This window comes from Moschus berezovskii, chromosome 21, assembly GCF_049115385.1.
Source record: "Moschus berezovskii isolate FMDL1 chromosome 21, NW_MosBer_1.0, whole genome shotgun sequence".
Taxonomy (NCBI): domain Eukaryota; kingdom Metazoa; phylum Chordata; class Mammalia; order Artiodactyla; family Moschidae; genus Moschus; species Moschus berezovskii.
Window position 1 is genome coordinate 62,196,446 of NC_142480.1, and position 25,369 is coordinate 62,221,814.

Genomic DNA, 25,369 nt, shown 5'->3' on the forward strand with positions numbered 1-25,369 from the left:
AGATACCGTACCCCAACCCAGGTGAGGGGTGGTGGCTGTACAGTGACTGCAAGTGTGTAGATCCCAGGCTGATTGGAACCAGAAAGTTAATCATTAAGATTCCTGAAACACCACCCTGTCACCTCACCACCAACCAATCGGAAGAAATTCATGTCCCCGCACCCCTTACCCGCAGTGTTGCCTTCCTTCCCTGAAAGCCATCAGGGAGTCTGGATCTTACGAGCGTGAGCTGCCCATTCTCCTCTCCTGGCTCTGTAGTAACTGCTGTACCTTTCTTCATTACAACCTGGTGTCAGTAGCTTAGCCAGGTTTGGTAACACCATCTTGGACATGTTACCACATGAGCTAATGTTACCCTTCTGAAAGGTTATACCAATTCCCTTTGCAGATGCTTCGCTACATACTCCAACACTAGGGAGTTATGGTTTCTAAAACCCTTGCCAGTCTGATTAGCAGCACAGTGTTAATATAAATTCTATTAAATAGTACCCTTAAATCAAGACAGAGGTCACTGAAAGGAGTGGAGAGGTATCATTAACTCAGTCCCTTTGGATTTCCTGACTGGCCACTTTAGGAACAGAAAATAACTTTTAAAATAATATATTGTATCTGTGTGTTAGAACATTTCTTTCCAAGATTTTTTACTGATGTGAATCAGGTGGTCTGGCTTGACTAGAATCATGACCAATATAACACACAGGCAAAATTATCTCCCACATTCGATTTTGAAAAATAAACTGAAATAAAACCCCAGAGACTCCTGGTTCCTTATCCAGCATGTGCCCCATGAAACACATGTTGGTTTTTTTTTTCTTTTGGTCAGTCAAATATTCAGATCTAGGTGATTGGGAAAATTGCTTGATAAAATTGCAGAGGTCTACGTAGGCATTTATCATTGTAGTTTGTTTGGAATCTCGCTGGAATCCCAGTGAAGAATGCAATCATTCAGGATCAGTGGGGCAGAGTTCAAAGACAGGCTGGTCAGGGCCCGACCCATCCAACAGCATCTCAAGCGCCCGCTCTGGTTCTGCTGGTCCTCTGCAGCGGCAAAAGACACAGAAATAAAAAGAAACAAGAAAGAAAAACAAGAAACAAAAAGCTGAGCAAGAACTGTCTGTGAGTCCTACGGGCCATGAAGATCACAGGCCATGGTGGCACAGTGGACAGTGATCCGGGCGCTCCTCTAGCAGTAGTGGGCCAGGAAGGCCTCTCTGAGGACGTGGCATCTCGATTGAGTGGCCAGGGGCAGCTGCCCTTTGGGAAGGGGTCCACGAGGAGGGAGTTGCTGCTGTAAAGCCTTGGGCATCATCGCAGGACCATGGGTATCAGAGTTGGAAGAGGCAGAGAGGAGGGCAAAGGCAACAGACTTGTGCCCCGACTTTCCAGACCCACATTCCTTTGACTGCGTGCCTCCAGGTGATGAGAAACCAGACCTGCAGCAGGAATGTTCTTCTGGGCTGAGATAATTTGGGGTTGATTGTTCCATCTGTAGTTCAGTGGGAGAAAGTCAGATGTGCTGAGTGGATGAGGGTGCATTTCCACCCAGTTGCAGAAACAGGGTAAGCTGAGCAGACCTGAGGTTGAAGACCTCTGTGGTTAGAAAGTCTAGGGGGACTGACACCCAGAGAACACTTGATTCTGTAAAACGTCTCCCTTGCCAGAAGGACCGTGTGACTAATGACTCTACTTCCCGCAACTGCTCAGCCCCTGTCAAGAGCATGAACTGCTGCTCTTGTAGCCTAAACAGCACCTCCCAGCTGCCAACAGCCTTGATTTTGCTTGTTATGTATCAAGTAGCTGTTCTGGTTAAGCCTCTGCTCCTGGCTGCATAGAAGACCAGGGGCCTGCATAGGTCTGGGAGCCACACGCAGAAACCTGAGTCTCCCCAGGCTCCCAGATGGGGACTCACTGGGGCTGAGGGTACCGTTGACAGACCATGAAGGTGTAGTTTTATTCTTGGGACAAAAACCACTGGAGGTGTATTCAGAGATTAATAACATCCAACCATGTCCCTCTACAAAGCAAATTCCAGTGGGAGTCTCTACCAAGCTTCCTTTCTAGCCAGGTCTCTGCACGTGGCAGACTTCATATTGCTATTCCATATTCCTTCCCATCCTTTCTCTTCCCCACTCAGTCCTGTCCAGTCATCTTAAGCCAGATGCAGCTGATAAACATAAGTGGAAAGGAAATATTGCTGATATGCAAAGAGCTTCTATAAATAGGGGAAGATGGCGAATGACCCGATAGAAAAGTAGGCCTAAGATATGGAGAGTCACTTTACAGAGAAAGGAATGCAAATAACTCTTGCTGCTGCTAAGTCACTTCAGTCGTGTCCGACCCTTAGCGACCCCACGGACTGCAGCCTACCAGTCTCCTCCATCCATGGGATTTTCTAGGCAAGAGTACTGGAGTGGCTTGCCATTGCCTTCTCCGGCAAATAACTCTTACCCATGTGAAAATATGTTCAAACTTGGTCATAATAGAAAAGCAAATTAAAGCCATGCTAAGATCAGTTCCCTTGTACTGCAAGGAGATCCAACCAGTCTATTCTAAAGGAGATCAATCCTGGGTGTTCATTGGAAGGACTGATGCTAAAGCTGAAACTGCAATACTTTGGCCACCTCATGTGATGAGTTGACTCACTGGAAAAGACTCTGATGCTAGGAAAGGTTGGGGGCGGGAGGAGAAGGGGACGACAGAGAATGAGATGGCTGGATGGCATCACCGACTCTGTGGACATGAGTTTGAGTGAACTCCGGGAGTTGGTGATGGACAGGGAGGCCTGGCGTGCTGTGATTCATGGGGTCGCGGAGAGTCGGACACGACTGAGCGACTGAACTGAACTGAACTGAACTGAAGATCAGTTTGGCAAAAATCCAGAAGTTTGACAACTAGTGTGCAAGGCTGTAAGGCTGTCGGGCACTGTCATACTTTGCTGGAGGGAACGCAATGTGGTGCAACCCCAGTGGAGAGGAGTTTGGCAGTCCCAGCAAGATGATGTACGTGTTGCTTCCGCAATCCGCAAAATTTCTGGAAGCTCTCCCAAAGATACGCTGGCAAAATAAGAAAAGGTAGCTTCACAAGGATGGGGAAAGTGTATCTAAGAAGCAGGGAGACGCCTTAATATATTGTCACATATTTGTTTATGAAAATTGAAAGTGAAGGATAAATCATAAAACTAGAAAAATGGTTTCTTATGGAGGGGAGGGGGAAAGCAGAGAAACTAGACTTCTTTTAATAAAGCTGTTCTGTGGATTTAACTATGGAGCCATGTAACATATTTTTCATACTAGTAAAACAACACTAAATATTTTTTAAAAGGTATCCATAGAAATTAGGAGTAAAGTTGAGTTAATGAGCCTAACGGTGTGTCCGGTTGGTGACAGAGAGGAACTGTGATGAGTAGTTTTGAAACACAGCAAATTGCTTTAAGGACAAAAAGCAAAAGCAAAACAAAAATTAATATCTTAAACTTTTCAGTCATCATGTTGTTTAAGGTGGAGTTAGTATTATTCTTCTGAGACTTGTGGTGTGCAGAGAGTGGGATAAAGTGAAAGGTGCACTGAAGGATGTTACAGCAGCTCAACCTCGAGGCATCGTTAGCAGTTCCCCCCAGAACACTAAGAGCACTCTACACATGTTCACACACGTCTACGGGGACAGGATCCCCGTGCGAGCCACCGCACGGGCAGCAGTAATAGCTCAGTTTTATAGATGAGACTGTTCATGGAGTTCTCAAGGCAGGAATACTGAAGTGCCTTGCCACTCCCTTCTCCAGTGGACCACGTTCTGTCAGAACTCTCCACCATGACCCATCCGCCTTGGGTGGCCCTACACTGCATGGCTCATAGTCTCACTGAGTTAGACAAGGCTGTGATCCATGTCATCAGATTGGTTAGTGTTCTGTGATTGTGGTTTTCAGTCTGTCTGCTCTCTGATGGGTATGGATAAGAGGCTTATGGGAGAGGTTCCCGATGGGAGAGGTTGACTGAGGGGGAAACTGGATCTTGTTCTGATGGGCGGGGCCAGACTCAGTAAATCTTTAATCCAATTTTCTGTTGGTGGGTGGGGCTGTGTTCCCTCCCTGTTGTACCTGAGACCAAAGTATGGTGGAGGTAATGAAGATAATGGTGACCTCCTTCAGAAGGTCCCATGCAGGCACTGCCCCAGTCAGTGGCTCCATCCCTGCAGCAGGCCACTGCTGACCCACGCCTCTGCCGGAGACTCCTGGACACTCACGGGCAAGTCTGGGTCAGTCTCTTGTGGGGTCACTGCCCCTTTCTCCTGGGTCCTGGTGTGCACAAGGTTTTGTTTGTGCCCTCCAAGAGTCTGTTTCTCCAGTCCTATGTAAGTTCTCACAGCTCTTTGGAGGGGTTAATGGCGACCTCCTCCAAGAAGGCTTATGCCACACCCAGGTCTGCTGCACCAGAGCCCCTGCCATTGAGGCAGGCCCCTGCTGACCTGTACCTCCCCAGGAGACACTCAAACACTCAAAGGCACGTCTGGTTCAGTCTCTGTGGGGTCCCGGTGTGCACAAGATTTTGTTTGAGCCCTCCAAGCATCTCTGTTAGGTGATGGGGTTTGATTCTAAATGCAATTTCACCCTTCCTACTGTCTTTCTGGGGCTTCTCCTTTGCCCTTGGATGTGGGGTCTCTATTTTTGGTGAGATTCAACATTCTCCTATCGATGGTTGTTCAGCAGCGAGTTGCAATTTTGGAGTTCTCGCAGGAGAAGATGAGCACATGTCCTTCTACTCCACCATCTTGTAGTAGTTTCACAGGGGCTTGAGCATAAACCTGAAGCCAGTCAGGAATTTCTGCAGTATGATAAGGATTTGCAAGTACCAGAAAGTACCAGATCATGAACTCCTTATTGCAAAATTCAGACTTAAACTGAACAAAGTAGGGAAAACCACTAGACCATTCAAATGGTCTAAATCAAATCCCTTACAATTATACAGTGGAAGTGACAGATTCAAGGGATTAGATCTGATAGACAGAGTGCCTGAAGACTATGGACACAGGTTCATGACATTCTACAGGAGGCAGTGATCAAGAGCATCCCCAAGAAAAAAGACATGCAGAAAGGCAAAATGGTTGTCTGAGGAGGCCTTAAAAATAGCTGTGAAAAGAAGAGAAGCTAAAGGCAAAGGAGAAAAGGAAAGATATACCCATTTGAATGCAGAGTTCTAGGAGAGATAAGAAAGCTTTCCTCAGTGATTAATGCAATAAGGAATTAATGAAATAGAGGGAAACAATAGAATGGGAAAAACTAGAGATCTCTTCAAGAAAATTAGAAATACCAAAGGAATATTTCATGCTAAGATGGGTGCAATAAAGGACAGAAATGGTATGGACCCAACAGAAGCAGAAGATACTAAGAAGAGGTGGCAAGAATACACAGAACTGTACAAAAAAGATCTTCATGACCCAGATAACCATGATGGTGTGATCACCAGCCTAGAGCCAGACATCCTGGAATGCAGAGTCAAGTGGGCATTAGGAAGCATTACTATGAACGAAGATAGTGGAGGTGATGGAATTCCAGTTGAGCTATTTCAGATCCTAAAAGATGATGCTGTGAAAGTGCTGCAGTCAATATGCCAGCAAATTTGGCAAACTCAGCAGTGGCCACAAGAATGGAAAAGGCCAGTTTTCATTCCAATCCCAAAGAAAGGCAATGCCAAATGTTCAAACTTCCACACAATTACATTCTTCTCACACACTAGCAAAGTAATGCTCAAAAATTTTCCAAGTCAGGCTTCAACAGTATGTGAATGGTGAACTTCTAGATGTTCAAGCTGGATTTAGAAAAGGCAGAGGAACCAGAGATCAAATTCCCATATCTGTTGGATCATAGAAAAAGCAAGAGAGTTCCAGAGAAACGTCTACTTTATTGACTATGCCAAAGCCTTTGGCTGTGTGTATCACAAGCAGCTGTGGAAAATTCTTAAAGAGATGGGAATACCAGACGACCTGACCTGTATCCTGAGATATCTGTAATCAGGTCAAGAAGCAACAGTTAGAACTGGACATGAAACAACAGACTGGTTCCAAATCAGGAAAGAAGTACATCAAGGCTGTATGTCACCCTGCTTATTTAATGTCGATGTAGAATACATCATGCACAATACCAGACTGGATGAAGCACAGGCTGGAATCAAGATTGCAGGGAGAAATATCAATAACTTCAGATATGCAGATGACACCACCCTTATGGCAGAAAGCAAAGAACTAAAGAGCCTCTTGATGAAAAGTTGGCTTAAAAAAAAAGTAAGCATCCATGTCCAGTTCTAACTGTTGCTTCTTGACCTGATTATAGATATCTCAGGATACAGGTCAGGTGGTCTGGTATTCCAATCTCTTTAAGAACTAAGATCATGGCCTCCGGTCCCATCACTTCATGGCAAATAGATGGGAAAACAATGGAAACAGTGACAGACATTATTGGGGGGGTGGTCTCCAGAATCACTGCAGATGGTGACTGCAGCCACGAAATTAATAGATGCTTGCTCCTTGGAAGAAAAGCTATGACCAACCCAGACAGCATATTAAAAAACGGAGAGATTATTCTGCCAACAAAAGTCTGTCTAGTCAAAGCTATGGCTTTTCCAGTAGTCATGTATGGATGTGAGAGTTGGACTATAAAGAAAGCTGAGCACCAAAGAATTGATGCTTTTGAACTGTGGTATTGGAGAAGACTCTTGAAAGTCCCTTGGCCTGCAAGGAGATGCAACCAGTCCATTCTAAACGAAACCAGTCCTGAATATTCATTGGATGGACTGATGCTGAAGCTGAAACTCCAGTACTTTGGCCACCTGATGAGAAGAACTGACCCATTGGAAAAGACTCTGGTGCAGGAGAAGAAGGGGGTGACAAAGAATGAGATAGTTGGATGGCATCACCTGCCTGTGTGTCAGGGGGTCTCCAAGACCACCCTCAAGCTGTTATGCTCACAGATGCAGTTTTGGTGTACTACAGAAAAAGGATCCCAGTTGAAATCAAAGGGAAAGGTGCATGGAGCAAAGACCAGGGGAGACCAGGTATAAGCTCCTAAGTGGTGTCTCCCAGTGGAGCTGCATGGAGCCATGGAACTCTCCCAGCAATGCCATGTGACAATGGGTATGAAGTGTTGTCAACCTGGGAAGCTCATCGGAGTTTTGGTGTCCAGGATTCTTACTGGGGTCAATCACATAGGTATGCGGTGCCTGCATGCCTGACCTAAGCTACTCAGACTTAGTCTGAGTCCAGAGCAAAAACAGGCGTCCGCCATAAATCACAGTGTTGGCATAAACTCTAATCAAACTAGCATGATGTGACCGAAGGCCACAGGCATATACAACTGCTCTAATCAGGCAGAACACCCCGAGGGCTCAGAGCTCTTTCTCCCAGGAGCCAGCCAAGGGACAGTCCTGAAGACAGGTGTCTGTTGGCAATGTGCAGAGTTTGAGCAGCCCCTGCCTGCTGGGTTAACTCTTTCCTGCCCAACCTCCTAAGCAGAGATGAGAGGTGTGCAGGCCCATCCAATATTCCACCAATATTCCCTAATCAGCACTTTATTGAGGACACAAAATCTATGTTTAAAAAAAAAATTACCATTTAAAATTTACCATTTCAATCATTTTTAAGTGTACATTTCAGTAATGTTAAGTATATTCACATTGTTGTGCAACAGATATCCAGAACTTTTCATCTTGCAAAACTAAAACTCTGTTGAACAACTCCCCATTTTCCTTCCCCCAAATCCCTGATTACTATTATTCTACTTTCTGTCTCTATGAATTTGACCACTTTAGCTCCCTCATGGGCTTCCCTGATAGTTCAGTTGGTAAAGAATCTGACTGCAATGCAGGAGACGCCAATTTGATTCCTGGGTTGGGAAGATCTACTGGAGAAGGGATGGGCTACCCACTCCAGTATTCTGGCCGGGAGAATTCTATGGACTGTATAGCCCATGGGGTCACAGAGAGTCAGACACGGCTGAACGGCTTTGACTCTCACTTTGGGTCCCTTGGTTGGGTGGAGTCAGACAGTGTGTCCTTTGGGACTGGCTTGTTACACTCAGCATAGATCATCCTCTAGACTCATCTGTGTTGTAGCATGTGCCAGAATTTTCTTCTGTTTTAAGGCTGATTAATATTCCATTGTTGGCATAGATCACATTTTGTTTATCTTTTCCTCCATCAGTGGACATTTGGGTTACTTCCATCTCTTGACTATTGTGAATAATGTTGCATTGAATATGAATATGCAAAGAGCCCTTTGAGCTCTTGCTTTTTAGTTCTTTTTGATGAGTCCCGGACTTAGGCTTGCTGGATCATGTGCTAATTCTATGTTTATTATTTTGAGGACTGTCCATACTGTTTTCCACAGCAGCTGCACCATTTTACATTTCCACCAACTGTGCCCAAAGACTGCAATTTCTGCCTGTCTTTGTCAACAGTTGTTATTTTCCTATATTGGCCACCTAATGGGTGTGAATTTCTATTAGTCTATAAAAATCAAATTATCCTTGAACAATATTTCATAGCTGTACCAAAACTAGCTTGGCTTTATACATCTGCAGGTCCCTGAACAGGTCCTTGCTTGATTTCCTGAAGGAAAAGGGTATTTGTCACTCTTGGAGCAAGAGACACCATTTTTTGAATCATTTATAATTTATTATAAAGTATTTCAGTCTGAATTTGGCAATGAGGAGTTCATGATCTGAGCCACAGTCAGCTCCCGGTCTTGTTTTTGCTGACTGTATAAAGCTTCTCCATCTTTGGCTGCAAAGAATATAATCAGTCTGATTTCAGTGTTGACCATCTGGTGATGTCCATGTGTAGCGTCTTCTCTTGTGTTGTTGGAAGAGGGTGTTTGCTATGACCAGTGCGTTCTCTTGGCAAAACTCTATTAGCCTTTGCCCTGCTTCATTCTGTACTCCGAGGCCAAACTTTCCTGTTACTCCAGGTATTTCTTGACTTTTTTTGCATTCCAGTCCCCTATAATGACAAGGACATCTTTTTTGGGTGTTTGTTCTAGAACATTTTGTAGGTCTTAATTCAGACTTAAATTGAAGAAAGTAGGGAAAACCACTAGACCATTCAGGTATGACCTAAATCAAATACCTTAAGATTATACAGTGGAAGTCACAAATAGATTCAAGGGCTTAGATCTGATAGACAGAGCTCCTGAAGAACTACAGACAGAGGTTTGTGGCATTGTACAGGAGGCAGTGATCAAGACTATCCCCAAGAAAAAGAAATGCAAAAAGGCAAAATGGTTGTCTGAGGAGGCCTTACAAATAGGTATGAAAAGAAGAAAAGGAGAAAAGGAAAGATATACCCATTTGAATGCAGAGTTCCAAAGAATAGCAAGGAGAGATAAGAAAGCCTTCCTCAGTGATCAGTGCAAAGAAATAGAGGAAAAATAATAGAATGGGGGAAGACTAGAGATCTCTTCAAGAAAATTAGAGATACCAAGGGGACATTTCATGCAAAGATGGGCTCGATAAAGGACAGAAATGGTATGGACCTAACAGAAGCAGAAGATATTAGAAGGGGTGACAAGAATACAGAGAAGAACTATATAGAAAAGTTCTTTATGATCCAGATAACCATGATGGTGTGATCACTCATCTAGAACCAGACATCCTGGAATGTGAAGTCAAGTGGGCCCTAGGAAGCATCACTATGAGCAAAGCTAATGGAGGTGATGGAATTCCAGTTGAGCTATTTCAAATCCTAAAGAATGATGCTGTGAAAGTGCTGCACTCAATATACCAGCAAATTTGGAAAACTGAGCAATGGCCACAGAACTGGAAAAGGCCAGTTTTCATTCCAGTCCCAAAAAAAGGCAATGCCAAAGAATGTTCAAACTACCGCACAATTGCACTCATTTCACACACTAGCAAAGTAATGCTCAACTTCTCCTAGCCAGACTTTAACAGTATGTGAACTGTGAACTTGCAGATGTTCAAACTGGATTTAGAAAGGCAGAGGAACCAGAGATCAAATTGCCAGCATTCACTGGATCATTGAAAAAGCAAGAGAGTTCCAGAAAAACATCTACTTCTCTTTATTGACTATGCCAAAGCCTTTGACTGTGTGGATCACAACAAACTGTGGAAAATTCTTAAAGAGATGAGAATACCAGACCACCTGACCTGCCTCCTGAGAAATCTGTATGCAGGTCAAGAAGCAACAGTTAGAACCGGTTCCAAATCGGGAAAGGAGTACATCAAAGCTGTATATTGTCAACCTGCTTATTTAACTTGTATGCAGAGTACATCATGAGAAATGCTGGACAAGCTAGCGTCAAGATTGCCGGGAGAAATATCAATAACCTCAGATATGCAGATGACACCACCCTTATGGCAGAAAGTGAAGAGGAACTAAAAAGCCTCTTGATGAAAGTGAAAGAGGAGAGTGAAAAAGTTGGCTTAAAACTCAACATTCAGAAAACTAAGATCATGGCATATGGTCCCATCACTTCATGGCAAATAGATGGGGCAACAATGGAAACAGTTACAGACTTTATTTTGGGGGGCTCCAGAATCACCATAGGTGTTGATTGCAGCCATGAAATTAAAAGATGCTTGCTTCTTGGAAGAAAAGTTATGACTAACCTAGACAGCATGTTAAAAAGTAGAGACATTACTTTGTCAACAAAGGTCTATGTAGTCAAAGCTATGGTTTTTCTGGTAGTCATGTATGGATGTGAGATTTGGACTATAAAGAAATCTGAGTACCAAAGAATTGATGCTTTTGAACTGTGGTGTTGGGGAAGACTCTTGAGAGTCCCTTGGACTGCAAGGAGATCCAGCCAGTCAACCCTAAAGGAAATCAGTTCTGAATATTCATTGGAAAGACTGATGCCGAAGCTGAAACTCCAATACTTTGGCCGCCTGATGCGAAGAACTGACTTATTGGAAAAGACTCTGATGCTGGGAAGAAAGAGAAGGAGATGACCAAGGATGAGATGGTTGGATGGCATCACCAACTCAAGGAAATGAGTTTGAGCAAGTTCCAGGAGTCAGTGATGGACTGGGTAGCCTGGCATGTTGCAGTCCATGGGGTTGCAAATAGTCAGACACAGCTGAGCAACTGAACTGAGCTCCTTGGAAGAAAAGCTATGATGAACCTAGACAGCATATTAAAAAGTAGAGACATCACTTTGCCGACAAAGGTCCGTATAGTCAAAGCTGTGGCTTTTCCAGTAGTCATGTATGGATGTGAGAGTTGGACCGTAAAGAACACTGAGTGCCAAAGAATTGATGCTTTCAAACTATAGTGCTGGAGAAGACTCTTGCGAGTCCCTTGGACTGCAAGGAGACCCAACCAATCAGTCCTAAAGGAAATCAACCCTGAGTATTCATTGGAAGGACTGATGCTGAAGCTGAAGCTCAATACTTTGGCCACATGATGTGAAGAGCTGACTCAGAAGACTCTGACGCTGGGAAAGATGGAGGGCAGGAGGAGAAGGGGATGACAGAGGATGAGATGGCTGGATGGCATCACCAACTCGGTGGACATGAATTTGAGCAAGCTCTGGGAGTTACTGAAGGACAGGGAGGCCTGGCGTGCTGCAGTCCATGGGTTGTAAAGAGTTGGACACGACTGAGCAACTGCTCGACAAACACACAATAGGAAGAGGAAGACATGGGGCCTAAGCTCCTTCCTAACCCCCTAACAATTGAAGGTCCTCAGACTCCCCAGCACATCCCTTGGAACAAGAACCAGAAGTCTCGCGATCACTTCCCATTCCTATACTCCATCTCCTCTGAGAATGTGAACCTCCCAGACGGGCCATGCCCTAGCAGAGGACCACATTGCAAGCACTCGAAAAGTCTGAATGAAAAAATCCTTTCCTGCTTCGTGGTACTAGCCACAGACTCCCATTAGATGAGAGAAGACTCAGATTGTGGAAAAAGAGCAACCATTTTGCAGCACCAGCTGGTGCCACAGCCTTGGTGGATTTGAAAAAAATTCAGAGAGCAACTGAGTTCTCTTTGTTAAACCTCCGTGTGTTCCTGGAGACCAGATTTCAGATGACATGGAAGCAGGAAGAAGTGGGCAGAAGAGGCAGAAGGTGGGGCTCCCTTATTCCCGAGGGCCTTTGTGACTGGTGGGGTTCAGGCTTTTTGAAGGATCGAGGGCCTGGCACAGGCTCTCAGCTCCCCATGGAGTCTGGTGATTCCTCTGGCGATAGCAGTACCCTGAATTCCGCTTTGGTGAGAGTTATACCAGGCTTTGTCCCTGGCCCCTTGAGCACAAAACACTCTGCAATTCTAGCTGAGAAAGTGTGCCAGGCTGGAAGGTACAAACCCCTGACTCTCTCTGCATAGAACTGACGGTCTCTTTGCAGAAAGGGTGGTGGCAGCCAGTGGCCTGCCGTCTGCTTATGCAGAATGTTCTACTCCCTGTTTCTAACAGGCTAACAGTAATCAAGTTCTAATAAATATTACTTTTAATAAATCCCTCTTGCATGACTTTCTCCAATTAATATAAACTAATTATACATATTGGGCCTTCATATAAAGCCCCAATTATGTGACAGATACTGTGCTGGGCACTTTTTGTGAAACATTTAAGATTTGTGAAAGCCCCTCCAACTTTCTTTATGCCCATTTCACAGATGAGAAAACGGAGGTGCACCAAAGCTAAATAACATGCCCACGTTTGCCCAATGAAAGGTGGCAGGACTTCCCTGGTGGCACAGTGGGTAGGAATCCACCTGCCAATGTCCCCTTACATGGGTTCATTCCCCAGTCTGGGAAAATCCCACATGCTGTGGAGCACCTCTGCCTATGCAGCCTAACTACTGAGCTTGCGCTCTGGAGCCCAAGAGCAGCAATTACCAGGCCTGTGTGCTGCAACTACTGAAGCCTCCATGCCTACAGCCTGTGCTCCATGACAAGAGAAGCCCCCAGTCTCTGTAACTGAAGCCGAGCACAGCAACAGAGACCCATTGTAGCCAAAAAAAAAAAAAAAGGATGGAAGAGCCAGGTCTCAAACCTGCATCTTTCTGACTCCAAAGTCCATGCCCCTTGGAGTCTCAATTTGGTGGGGTCTCACTTTGCATGTGCCCCCTTCTGCCCTGTACCCTCCTCATTCCAGGCTTAGGATGGAATGCTATTGTCTGCCATGGGTCTCTGTGTAGATGGCCCAGGGCACCGTGTGTGTGTGTGTGTGTGTGTGTGTGTGTGTGCGCGTGCATTAGAGAGAACACGTGCTTGAGGGAGCAGAGTGTCCACATGAGACAGTGCCTGGAGACTCTTCACATGATTTCAGGTTGGAAAGAGTTCCTCAGATTCCCAAATCAGTTTCTGACTTCAGTCCCAGGTTGGCTGTGTCACTTTCAAGAGTTATAATGAGCTGGATGGATGAACTGGCATGTATCTGAAACTCAACCTGGACTTATCTCGTTACCAGCTGGAAGCTCCCCTGTATTAGTCAGCTTAGGCTGCTATAACAAAATACCGCAAGCTGAGTGGTTTAAACAACATGCATGTATTTCTCACGGAGAAGTAAATGAAGGCTGGGAAGTCTACGATCAAGGTGCCAGCAGATTTGGTTCCTGGTGAGAACTTTCTTTCTGACTTAAAGATGAGTATCTTGTGGCTGTGTCCTGACTCAAATGGCAAAGAAAGAAAGGCTCTGGCCTCTCTTCTTCTTATAAGAGCATTAATCCCATTATGTGGGCTTCCGAGGTGGCTCAGGGGTAAAGAATCCACCTGCCAATGCAGGAGACACAGGAGATGCAGATTTGACCCCTGGGTCAGGAAGATCCTCTGGAGGAGGCTATGGCAACCCACTCCAGTATTCTTGCCTGGAGAATCCCATGGACAGAGGAGCCTGGTGAACTAGAGGCCATTGGGTTGCAAAGAGTCAGACACACCTGACCTCGTATGCATGCATACATGCATGAAATCCCATCATGCATGACCCTACCCTCATGACCTCATCTAAACCTCATCACTTCTCCAAATACCATCACATTGGAGGTTAGGGTTTCAACATATGACTTTGGGTCGGGGACATATTTTTAGTCCACAGCTACCTCTCCCAATACCAGTACAGCTCACCACACATCCCAGTGGTCTCTGGATGACTGCAGACTTCCCAGAGCCATCCAGGCAGCCTGGCCAAGGCCCCAGGAGGCCTGTAGCCTAGGGAGGTGTAGTTACCTTCCTGTCTGCCCTCTGTCCTCAGTGGGGGGTGTCTGTTGGCTCCATCTGTTGCTCCCCTTGCTCAAAGGGCTCCAGGGGAACCAGCAAGCCCCTGGACTTCCAACCCCACAGTATGAGCGACAGTAGTCACCTCTTTCCAGGGGACACTGGCTGCTCCTTATCAGAGTCCCTGGAGCTGGTGTCATGGCAGACCTGCCAAGGTGCCAGCTCCCCATGTTGGGACAACTGGGAGGGAAAGAGGTAGAGGGTGACACCCTAGTTAGGAAGATAAATGTGTCAGGAGGATCCTGGAGAATAATTCCATGGTAATAAGACGGTAGGTATTGCAAGGGGGCATCAGAGGGCAGACACACTGAAATCATAATCACAGGAAACTAGTCGATCTGATCACATGGACCACAGCCAAATGTGGTCCACTGGAGAAGGGAATGGCAAACCACTTCAGTATACTTGCCTTGAGAACCCCATGAACAGTAACAAAGGGCAAAATGATAGGATACTGAATGAGGAATTCCCCAGGTCGGTAGGTGCCCAGTATGCTACTGGAGCTCAGTGGAGAAATAACTCTAGAAGGAATGAAGGGATGGAGCAAAAGCAAAACCAATACCCAATTGTGTATGTGACCGATGATAGAAGCAAGGCCCGGTGCTGTAAAGAGCAATATTGCATAGGAACCTGGAATGTTAGGTCCATGAATCAAGGCAAATTGGAAGTGGTCAAACAGGAGATGGCAAGATGAACATAGACATTCTAGGAATCAGTGAACTAAAATGGACTGGAATGGGTGAATTTAACTCAGATGACCATTATATCTACTACTGTGGGCAGGAATCCCTTAGAAGAAATGGAGTAGCCATCATGGTCAACAAAAGAGTCCGAAATGCAGTACTTGGATGCAATCTTAAAAACGACAGAATGATTTAAAAACGACAGAATGATTTCTGTTCGTTTCCAAGGCAAACCATTCAATATTACAGTAATCCAGGCCTATGCCCCACCAGTAACACTGAAGAAGCTGAAGTTGAACGGTTCTATGAAGACCTACAAGACCTTTTAGAACTAACACCCAAAAAAGATGTCCTTTTCATTATAGGGGACTAGAATGCAAAAGTAGGAAGTCAAGAAACACTTGGAGTAACAGGCAAATTTGGCCTTGGAGCACGGAATGAAGCAGGGCAAAGGCTAATAGAGTTTTGTCAAGAGAACGCACTGGTCATAGCAAATACCCTCTTCCAACAACACAAGAGAAGACTCTACACATGGACATCACCAGATGGTCAACACCAAAATCAGATTGATTATATTCTTTGCAGCCAAAGATGGAGAAGCTGTATACAGTTAGCAAAAACAAGACCAGGAGCTGACTCTGGTTCAGATCACGAACTCCTTATTGCCAAATTCAGACTTAAATTGAAGAAAGTAGGGAAAACCACTAGACCATTCAGATATGACCTAAATTAAATCCCTTATGATTATACAGTGGAAGTGAGAAATAGATTTAAGGGACTAGATCTGATAGATAGAGTGCCTGATGAACTCTGGACAGAGGTTCGTGACATTGTACAGGAGACAGGCACCAAGACCATCCCCATGGAAAAGAAATGGAAAAAAGCAAAATGGCTGTCTGAGGAGGCCTTACAAATAGCTGTGAAAAGAAGAGAAGCGAAAAGCAAAGGAGAAAAGGAAAGAGATAAGCATCTGAATGCAGAGTTCCAAAGAATAGCAAGGACAGATAAGAAAAACTTCCTCAGTGATCAATGCAAAGAAACAGAGGAAAACAACAGAATAGAAAAAACAAGAGATCTCTTCAAGAAAATTAGAGATTCCAAGGGAACGTTTCATGCAAAGATGGGCTCGATAAAGGACAGATGGTATGGACCTAACAGAAGCAGAAGATATTAAGAAGAGGTGGCAAGAATACACAGAAGAACTGTACAAAAAAGATCTTCACGACCAAGATAGTCACGATAACGTGATCACTGACCTAGAGCCAGACATCTTGGAATGTGAAGTCAAGTGGGCCTTAGAAAGCATCACTACGAACAAAGCTAGTGGAGGTGATGGAATTCCAGTTGAGCTATTTCAAATCTTGAAAGATGATGCTGTGAAAGGGCTGCATTCAATATGCCAGCAAATTTGGAAAACTCAGCAGTGGCCACAGGACTGGAAAAGGTCAGTCTTCATTCCAATCCCAAAGAAAGGCAATGTCAAAGAATGCTCAAACTACTGCACAATTGCACTCATCTCACATGCTAGTAAAGTCATGCTCAAAATTCTCCAAGCTAGGCTTCAGCAATATGTGAACCGTGAACTCCCAGATGTTCAAGCAGGTTTTAGAAAAGGCAGAGGCACCAGAGATCAAATTGCCAACATCCGCTGGATCATGGAGAAAGCAAGAGAGTTCCAGAAAAACATCTATTTCTGCTTCATTGACTATGCCAAAGCCTTTGACTGTGTGGATCACAATAAACTGTGGAACATTCTGAAAGAGATGGGAATACCAGACCACCTGACCTGCCTCTTGAGAAACCTGTATGCAGGTCAGGAAGCAACAGTCAGAACTGGACATGGAACAACAGACTGGTTCCAAATAGGAAAAGGAGTACGTCAAGGCTGTATATTGTCACCCTGCTTAACTTCTATGCAGAGTACATCATGAGGAACGCTGGGCTGGAAGAAGCACAAGCTGGAATCAAGATTGCTGGGAGAAATATCAATAACCTCAGATATGCAGATGACATCACCCTTATGGCAGAAAGTGAAGAGGAACTAAGAAGCCTCTTGATGAAAGTGAAAGAAGAGAGTGAAAAGGTTGGCTTGAAGCTCAACATTCAGAAAACAAAGATCATGGCATCTGGTCCCATCACTTCATGGGAAATAGATGGGGAAACAGTGTCAGACTTTATTTTTTTGGGCTCCAAAATCACTGCAGATGCTGATTGCAGCCAGGAAATTAAAAGACGCTTACTCCTTGAAAGGAAAGTTATGACCAACCTAGATAGTAGAGACATTACTTTGCCAACAAAGGCCCATCTAGTCAAGGCCATGGTTTTTCCAGTGGTCATGAATGGATGTGAGAGTTGGACTGTGAAGAAAGCTGATCGCCGAAGAATTGATGCTTCTGAACTGTGGTGTTGGAGAAGACTCTTGAGAGTCCCTTGGACTGCAAGGAGATCCAACCAGTCCATTCTAAAGGAGATCAGTCCTGGGTGTTCATTGGAAGGACTGATGCTAAAGCTGAAACTGCAATACTTTGGCCACCTCATGCGACGAGTTGACTCACTGGAAAAGACTCTGATGCTGGGAAAGGTTGGGGGCGGGAGGAGAAGGGGACGACAGAGAATGAGATGGCGGATGGCATCACCGACTCTGTGGACATGAGTTTGAGTGAACTCCGGGAGTTGGTGATGGACAGGGAGGCCTGGCGTGCTGTGATTCATGGGGTCGCGGAGAGTCAGACACTACTGAGCGACTTAACTGAACAGTTCCTTATCTGCATTTCTGATATCCAGAGATCTCTAAACGTTAGGTGTTTTCATTAATCTAGTTGAGCAAAAGGTGAGCTGAGTTGGAGGGAGGCAAAGTGTGACATCTGTATTTGTCCTACCTAAACTGCGTGTTCCTACTTCCTGCCCTTAAATGTCAAGGTGGCCGGCTGTGGAGTGCAGCCCCAGACTCGGAGTTCCACTGGAATCCAGCAGGGGAGGGATTCTAATGCAGCTTGTAGTCGAGGCTGTTTGAGGACATTGGAAGCTTGAAAAGAAACAGCTGATAAGCAGAAGCAGGACCTTTGGGCATTGTCTTTCAGATAAGTAAAGCACACAGAAATGCCAGGTCCCCGAGAGCTTAGCTGGTAAAGAATCCGCCTGCAATGCAGAAGACTCCGGTTTGATTCCTGGGTCAGAAAGAGCCGCTGGAGAAGGGATAGGCTACCCACTCCACTATTCTTGGGCTTCCTTTGTGGCTCATCCGCCTGCAATATGGGAGACCTGGGTTCGATCCTTGGGTTGAGAAGATCCCCTGGAGAAGGGAAAGGCTGCCCACTCCAGTATTCTGGCCTGAAGAATTTCTTGGACCGTATAGTTCGTGGGGTCACAGAGTCAGACACAACTGAGTGACTAACTTCACTTCACTTCTGTGTCCGTCCCACACATGTAACTATAAAGGCCGCGGAGAAGTACAGTTTGGTCTTCCTGAACCTTCTGCTTTGGCAGTAGTGAAGCCATCAGCCTTCTGGAAAGCACCGCCTTAGAGGGTATCATGGGTGGGGTGTTGTTATAAAGCAGAAAACCTGGACAGAAAGACAGACACTCACAAAGGGGCGATGATGTGAAGACTGCAGCTATGCTGCCACAAGCCAAGGACTACTGGAGGCTGCCAGAAGCTGAAAGAGGCAAGGTAGGCGCCTTCTGCAAGCCTCAGAGGCAGGATCACCCTGCTGACACCTTGGACTTCCATCTGCAAGACTGAGCGGTGATAAATTTCTATTCTCAGCTCCCGGTGCAGCTCCCTCTGCCTCATATACCCTTTTCCAGTTTCTCCATCTGGCTCACCCTCATCTGTCCCCTAGAATACCCTGAATCCCTTCTGTGAACTCCGTCCTGACCTGCAGACTGGGTCAGGCATGGCTTTCGGGTCCATGCACCTTGACAAGAGCCACTATATGGGGCCTTGTGCGGGCAGCAGGAGCTCCAGCTCCCCTGTTGACCCCTCACCTCTGTGGGAGCTCCTTGAGGGCAGGTCCAGGCCCCCAAAGGCCCCAGCGACGAACTGGACGGCCCTGAGCTTGGCTTGTCAGGAGCTCCCGGTGGCCCTCCATCAAGCGAGATGACCCACCTGTTTCTTTCTGCAGGAGCTCTCCAAGCTGGGCCTGGGGAGTGACATGGAGGTTGAGCTGCAGACTCTTCAGCTGCCGGTGGATTACAGGGAAGTGAAGCAGAGGGTTGCCAGAATCTGGGAAGATCTTCAACCACAAGTAATGACAGCAAGGGAGGCCGTGGGGATGGGAGCTGGGGCAGGGCGGCGCTGATTGTGTGAGGAAACCCAGAGCCTGTGAACCCCAGGACCCTGGTTCTAGGGTTGATGGCTCAAGTTTACCCTGCCCCCTGCCCATCAGTAACAGCCCAGACAATTTCAAAAGGGTCTGTTTATAAAAGTTTAAGATGAAATACAGAGTAGAATCTTAGAATAAGACTCTGGAAAGAGAGAAGGAGGAAAACAAAAGGAAGCTTTATGCCCAGCCTGGACTCAGAGGTAGTTCCCACCTAACAGGGAGGCCCTTGGGTTAGTCCTAGCCAGGCCCTTGCAGAGCAGGTGGGTTGTGAGATGGGGTGAGAGGCAAGGACCTCTTGGCCTAGGAGAGCATTTGGAGGGTGGCCCCCACCGGGAGGTGGGAGATGGCTCACCTGGGGAGACCCATTTCATCACTCCCAGAATATCTAATCAGAACAGGGTTACTATGCAGGAAACTGGTACAAACATCCCCCAGATATGAAGACCAGATGATATTAATAAAACAGCCACCACCAGACCTTTAAGATGATACCCCAATGTTTTGATAACATAATGAGCTATTTTTTTCAAAGAGGAAAAATAATCAGCTCAAAAAATTCTAACAGTATTTTATTAGACTGTTACTAACTTCCTTTATTAAAGTTTCATAAAAGAGATGGAAGATTCCAGGGAAAGACTAAGCTTCTCTTGGGATAGTCTTAGATACCAGCTGGGACCCCCCCCTCCCCCCCAGGGAAAAAGGGAATACACTGCCTTATAAGAATATTTTTAAATAGGAAAATATCTAAGTTAAATGTCAGTAGGTGTCTATCCAGTTATTTTTTGTTCCAGCACATTGATCAAGGGGAGCAGGCAGGGGATGGGTGTGATGGTGGCACATTTTGGGGGTTGGAGTGTTTTGCCCCCCAGAGCTCTCCCTCTGAACCGTCTGGAGAGCAGCAGGGACCTCAGTTTCCCTAATCTTCTGCCCCCACGTGTGCTCACACAGTTCGTTGTGCATGTGGGCGTGGACCCTGCCGCCAAGGCCATCTTTCTGGAGCAGTGCAGCAGGAACCGAGGCTACCAGGACACCGACATCCGGGGCTTCCGGCCAGAGTGTGGTGTGTGCCTTACAGATGGCCCAGAAGTGATCGCGTCAGAGGTCAGCATGAAGGCGGTCAGCAGGCGGGCGGCAGTGCAGGGCGTGGAGGTGGCCTATTCCCGAGACGCGGGTAGGTGCGTTCTGATACTTCGCTTGCAGAGGAGAAGGAAGGGCTGAAGTGGCCTCTGACCAAACTTCCTCCCAGGATGCGCCATCCTGTGCCGTTCAGCTGGGTGCTTGGAGCTGCCCAGATTCATCACGCGGACCCACATGCTGCTCACTTCTGCCTAGGACTGATTCTGAGGACCTTCCCACTCACTAGCCTCTGGTGGCAGGCAGAAGAGAAGGAAGGGCTGGGTAGGATATGTTGAGAGCCACTAACGTTTTGTGGATGGCTTTCTTCTTTTTTTTCTTTGCAGTGTTTTATTCTTTTTTTTTAATTGGACGATAATTGCTTTACTATATAGATAGATAGATAGATAGATCTCACCTCCCTCTTGAGCCTCCCTGCACCCCCTCTTCCCTCCTCCCCTCACACCCCTCTAGGTCTCGTGGAGCACCAGGCTGGGCTCCCTGTGCTGTGTAGCAGCTTCCCACTAGCTCTGTTTTGCGTGCATGTCTGTCAATCCTGCTCTCCCAGGTCATCCCACCCTCTCCTTACCCCACTGTGTTCACAAGTCTGTTCTCTACATCTGTATCTCCATTCCTTCCCTGTGAATAGTTTTATCAGCGTGGTTTCTCTAGATTCCTACATATGCTTTAATATAGTATATTTGTTTTTCTCTTTCCCACTTCATTCTGTGTGACAGGCTCTAGGTTCATCCACTTTACTACAACTGACTCAAGTCCATTCCTTTTTATGGCTGAGTAATATTCCATTGTGTGTGTGTACCACAACTTCTTCATCTATTCATCTGTCAGTGGACAGCTAGATTGCTTCCATGTCCTAGCTGTTGTATATAGGCCGCAGTGAGCAACAGGGTTAATGTGTCTTTTTGAATTGTGGTTACTGCGGATGCTGATTGCAGTCATGAAATTAAAAGACGCTTACTCCTTGGAAGGAAAGTTATGACCAACCTAGATAGTATATTAAAAAGCAGAGACATTACTTTGCCAACAAAGGTCCGTCTAGTCAAGGCTATGGTATTTCCCATGGTCATGTATGGATGTGAGAGTTGGACTGTGAAGAAAGCTGAGCACCGAAGAATTGATGCTTTTGAACTGTGGTGCTGGAGAAGACTCTTGAGAGTCCCTTGGACTGCAAGGAGATCCAACCAGCCCATTCTAAAGGAGATCAGTCCTGGGTGTTCATTGGAAGGACTGATGCTAAAGCTGAAAGTCCAATACTTTGGCCACCTCATGCGACGAGTTGACTCACTGGAAAAGAGTCTGATGCTGGGAGGGAGTGGGGGCGGGAAGAGACGGGGACGACAGCGAATGAGATGGCTGGATGGCATCACTGACTCGATGGACATGAGTCTGAGTGAACTCCAGGAGTTGGTGATGGACAGGGAGGCCTGGTGTGCTGTGATTCATGGGGTGGCAAAGAGTCGGACACGACTGAGCAACTGAACTGAACTGAAGGGTATATACCCAGTAATGGGATTGCTGAGTTACTTTTATTTATTGCAGCAAAGTTGTGAATTAACCATTCTAGTTTAGCCTCAGATGAAGATTAATTTTCCTTTGTTTCTCCAGATTCTGACCCCCTAGGAGGTAGTTAATTTTCCTTCAAAAGAATGAATGAAGAAATCGTTACTGAATTAAATCACATGAGCCTTATTCAGGCCCTAGCATAGCCTTGGAGGGTTCTTGCTTTATTCAGTGGCCAACAAATTGAGAAGCAAGAGCTAAGTTCATAGACCAACTTCTTGCCCACCTGATGAAAGGGATTTAATTTTAAAGATAAGACAAAGGGAGGAGGAGTGAGGCTGATGATGGGGAGGCAAATGCATCAGTCTACCTGGGAAGACTTTTTCCGGGGTGTAGGAGGCCACTTGCTTTTATCCTTTTTATGATCCTTAATGGCTGGTCCTGGTCACCAGCAGGTGTGTCATGTTAAGAATATTAGGCTAATTTAGTAAAATTAATGTATAATGAGACTCAGGGTTTGTTGGAGGTCAGGTTCCTGGCCATCTTGGTCCCAACTGGTACCATCTTGTTTGTTTGTAGCTTCCTTTCTTATCCTTGGATCCTTTAACTTAAATATTTATGTTAACTCCTGCTAAAGGTGGGGCCTGGCAGGTTTTGAGCAAAAATCGGGAGCACTTCTGGCAGTAACAGCACCCCCGCCTCTTCCTCGTTTCTGCTTTTCGTTCTTGAGGGCCACCCAAGGGTGAAGGTCTGACTTCTGAAGCTGCTTTCTGCTGAACACGTGTGCCGTTTTCCCCTGGATTAGGGGAGCAGAGCTGTTCCTGACCAGCCTAAATTAAGTCTAATTATCAACAAGCTGCAGTCAGAATTGTTTGTACACTTGTATTAGTATCATCTGAAGCTTGATGACTTCAAAATCATCAAAGTCACGTTTACTAAGGAAGTTGACAAGGCCCAGAGATAAGCAGGAAGATAATGGCAATTAGTAGGGCCCAGAAATGGAAAAAAAGCAAGTTAGCCTGGGAAGACCCTGCTTGACTATGTTCCAGATGGAGCTTGGATCTAGACCTTGTGTGTTCTATCTGTATAACCATTGAGCTTACTCATATCTTTTCAGGTTTATCTCAACCAACTGAGTTATTGACATGTGTATAGCAGGTTTTCTTAGTAACTGTGCAGGCTTCCCCTTGCTCAGCAAGGAGAGAGTCAAGGACTAGTCTGTTGTTCGAGCAACATTTGTTAGAGAGTCCAGAGAAGTATGGAGTTCTTGTAAGGCATACCCTGTGTTTTTAGACAAGTCTTTAAAGGCCTGGGTGAGAGTTTGTAGAGTGATTTCACGCTGTGCAAACCTTCCCCGGGGGCCACTAGTCTGAGAGAAGTCCCTACTGCTGCCAGAATGAGTCCTGCTGCCCTTTTATCTTGGGGCTGGGTGATCTTATGAATGGTTATACCTAGGTTCTAAGAACTTAGCTGCCCTAGCATGCAGTGTCCGCAAGATTGGGCTTATCTAAACAAGGATGGACTAGAGCCCACCCCAGAGAAGGGAAGGAGGAGTTAGAGTTGATGGGGCACTTGGTTTATTCTTAGGCCACAGAGGAATAGGTACCCATAGGGAGCCTATGTTCTGGGGAGTTGAATCACATTTGAAAGTGGCTAGCCCCAGAGGGTGTCCTTGCAGAGTGGGGGTCACTGAGGGATTCTTGACCAGTGGCTTTTCCCCAGGCCTCAGGAGGGCCACATACTAACTGTCAGACAACTGGCATTTTCCATCTGCAGTGAGTACATCTCCCATCTGGTCCGTGTGGGTGTTCATCAGGTCGGTGCAGGGGGCACCGTGGGTGAGATTTCCATAGGAGTCAGTCCAAGGCACTTAAATTGTGGGGTATTGGAAGAAGTCGTGGTCAGAGTCCAGAGTAACCTAGGGTGTTATTGTGAGTCCCTCCTTTTTATCGGGGTAAAGCTGCTTTAGGGATGGGATGTAAACTTCAGGAGGAATAGGTTTTCTATGCTGTCCCTCACTCAGTAGTTTTCAGCTAATCTATAGGTGTCACTTGGAGAGTGGGAGTGACAGATTCAGCACCGGGATAGCTTTTGTCAGCAGGCTATAATTCTCAAGAAATTCACTACTGAATCCCCATTCTTCATGGATGGTTGTAAGAGATAGAGCAGAGAAGATAAGAAGGAATAGACAATAATGGCCACTCGTCCTGCCTCCAGTGTTAATGTTCCCTATATCCAGCATGGACAGAAGAAATGTTTACCGGTAGGAGGAGGTTTGGCAGAACAGTGGAAGCTAAGTAATACAGTAGCAATGACAAGGCCAACTGCTAAGCCTGTCCATCACATTACTTACTTATTAGTAGGGTTAGTCCCTTTGAAGGAGAAGGAAATGGCAACCCACTCCAGTATTCTTGCCTGGAGAATCCCAGGGATGGGGGAGCCTGGTGGGTTGCCATCTATGGGGTCTCACAGAGTCGGACACGACTGAAGTGACTTAGCAGCAGCAGCAGTCCCTTTGAAAAGTGATATAAGATCAGTGACAGGTTCACACAGCTGTAATTGAGCAAGTGGCTCAGTAACTTCCAGAGGCATAGGTGTTGTCTTTAATCTGGTATGGTGGCCCACGGAGTTATGCTCTGCAATTGTCAGGCACTGAATTGGTCAAGATTACAAGATAAAGTCCTGCCCACTTGGGGTCTAACTGGTCTTGTGGATTTCCAGCCTTCCAGGTATTCAAATAAACCCAGTTCCAGGGAACAAAGGATGTAAAACTATGTCAGAAGGGAAAGGCTTGTAAAGCTTTGATTTTTTTTCCCGTCTGTAAGGCATATTTCAGTCATCCATGTCCCTAAGGTTGGCTTTGTAGGCAGGTCCTTCAAGAATGGGCCTCTTGTACCTGATCTCATACAGACTTAACCCGAGCTTTCCTTTAAGGGCTAGTTGCGTTCTGAGAAGTGCTGTGGAGAGAAGAGAAATCCAAGTTTGATAAATCTCTTAACATAGTTTGGCTTAATTTCTTTTGAGAATTTAATTTCTTCTTTTTACTTTTCCTGAGGATTGTGGTCTCGTGCCTGACTCTGGCACCGCATGGATTGTAGCCCTTCAGGCTCCTCTGTCCATGGGATTTTCCAAGCAAGGATACCGAAGTGGGTTGCCATTGCCTTCGGCACGAGATCTTCCCGACCCAGGGGTTGAACCTGCTCCTCTGCTGTCTCCTATACTGGCAGATGGATTCTTCACCACTGGTACCTCCTGGGAAGCCCAAGAGGGGTGCAACTTCCGTTTAATTCCCAGTGCTCTAGAGATTTCCTTAGTAATTCGAGAAACAAAGGCGGGCCCACTGTCATACTGAATGGATTTAGGGAGCCCAAACTGAGGGATTATTTCCTTGAGCAGGGCCTTAAATCTCTGAAGTAGTCTTGGTTTGGAGCAGGAATCTAGCCAAAGGTGTCAGTCAAAACCAGAAAATATCTGAAAATTTCCTTGTGCCCGGGGCATTACTGTAAAAT

The 25,369-nt window shown here is 46.0% G+C and overlaps 1 protein-coding gene across 5 annotated transcripts in view; it reads left to right on the forward strand.

Moving 5' to 3' along the window:
• The window catches only part of PGPEP1L (pyroglutamyl-peptidase I like), a 79,206-nt gene that overhangs the window by 47,837 nt on the left and 6,000 nt on the right, over positions 1-25,369 (forward strand). For all 5 annotated transcript variants that reach the window (XM_055417725.2, XM_055417722.2, XM_055417723.2 and 2 more), the window contains 2 exons: positions 19,026-19,148; positions 20,175-20,401. In XM_055417725.2, coding sequence (XP_055273700.1) covers positions 19,056-19,148; positions 20,175-20,401 — 320 coding nt within the window. In that variant the 5' untranslated portion in view covers positions 19,026-19,055. The remainder of the gene's footprint in view (positions 1-19,025; positions 19,149-20,174; positions 20,402-25,369) is intronic.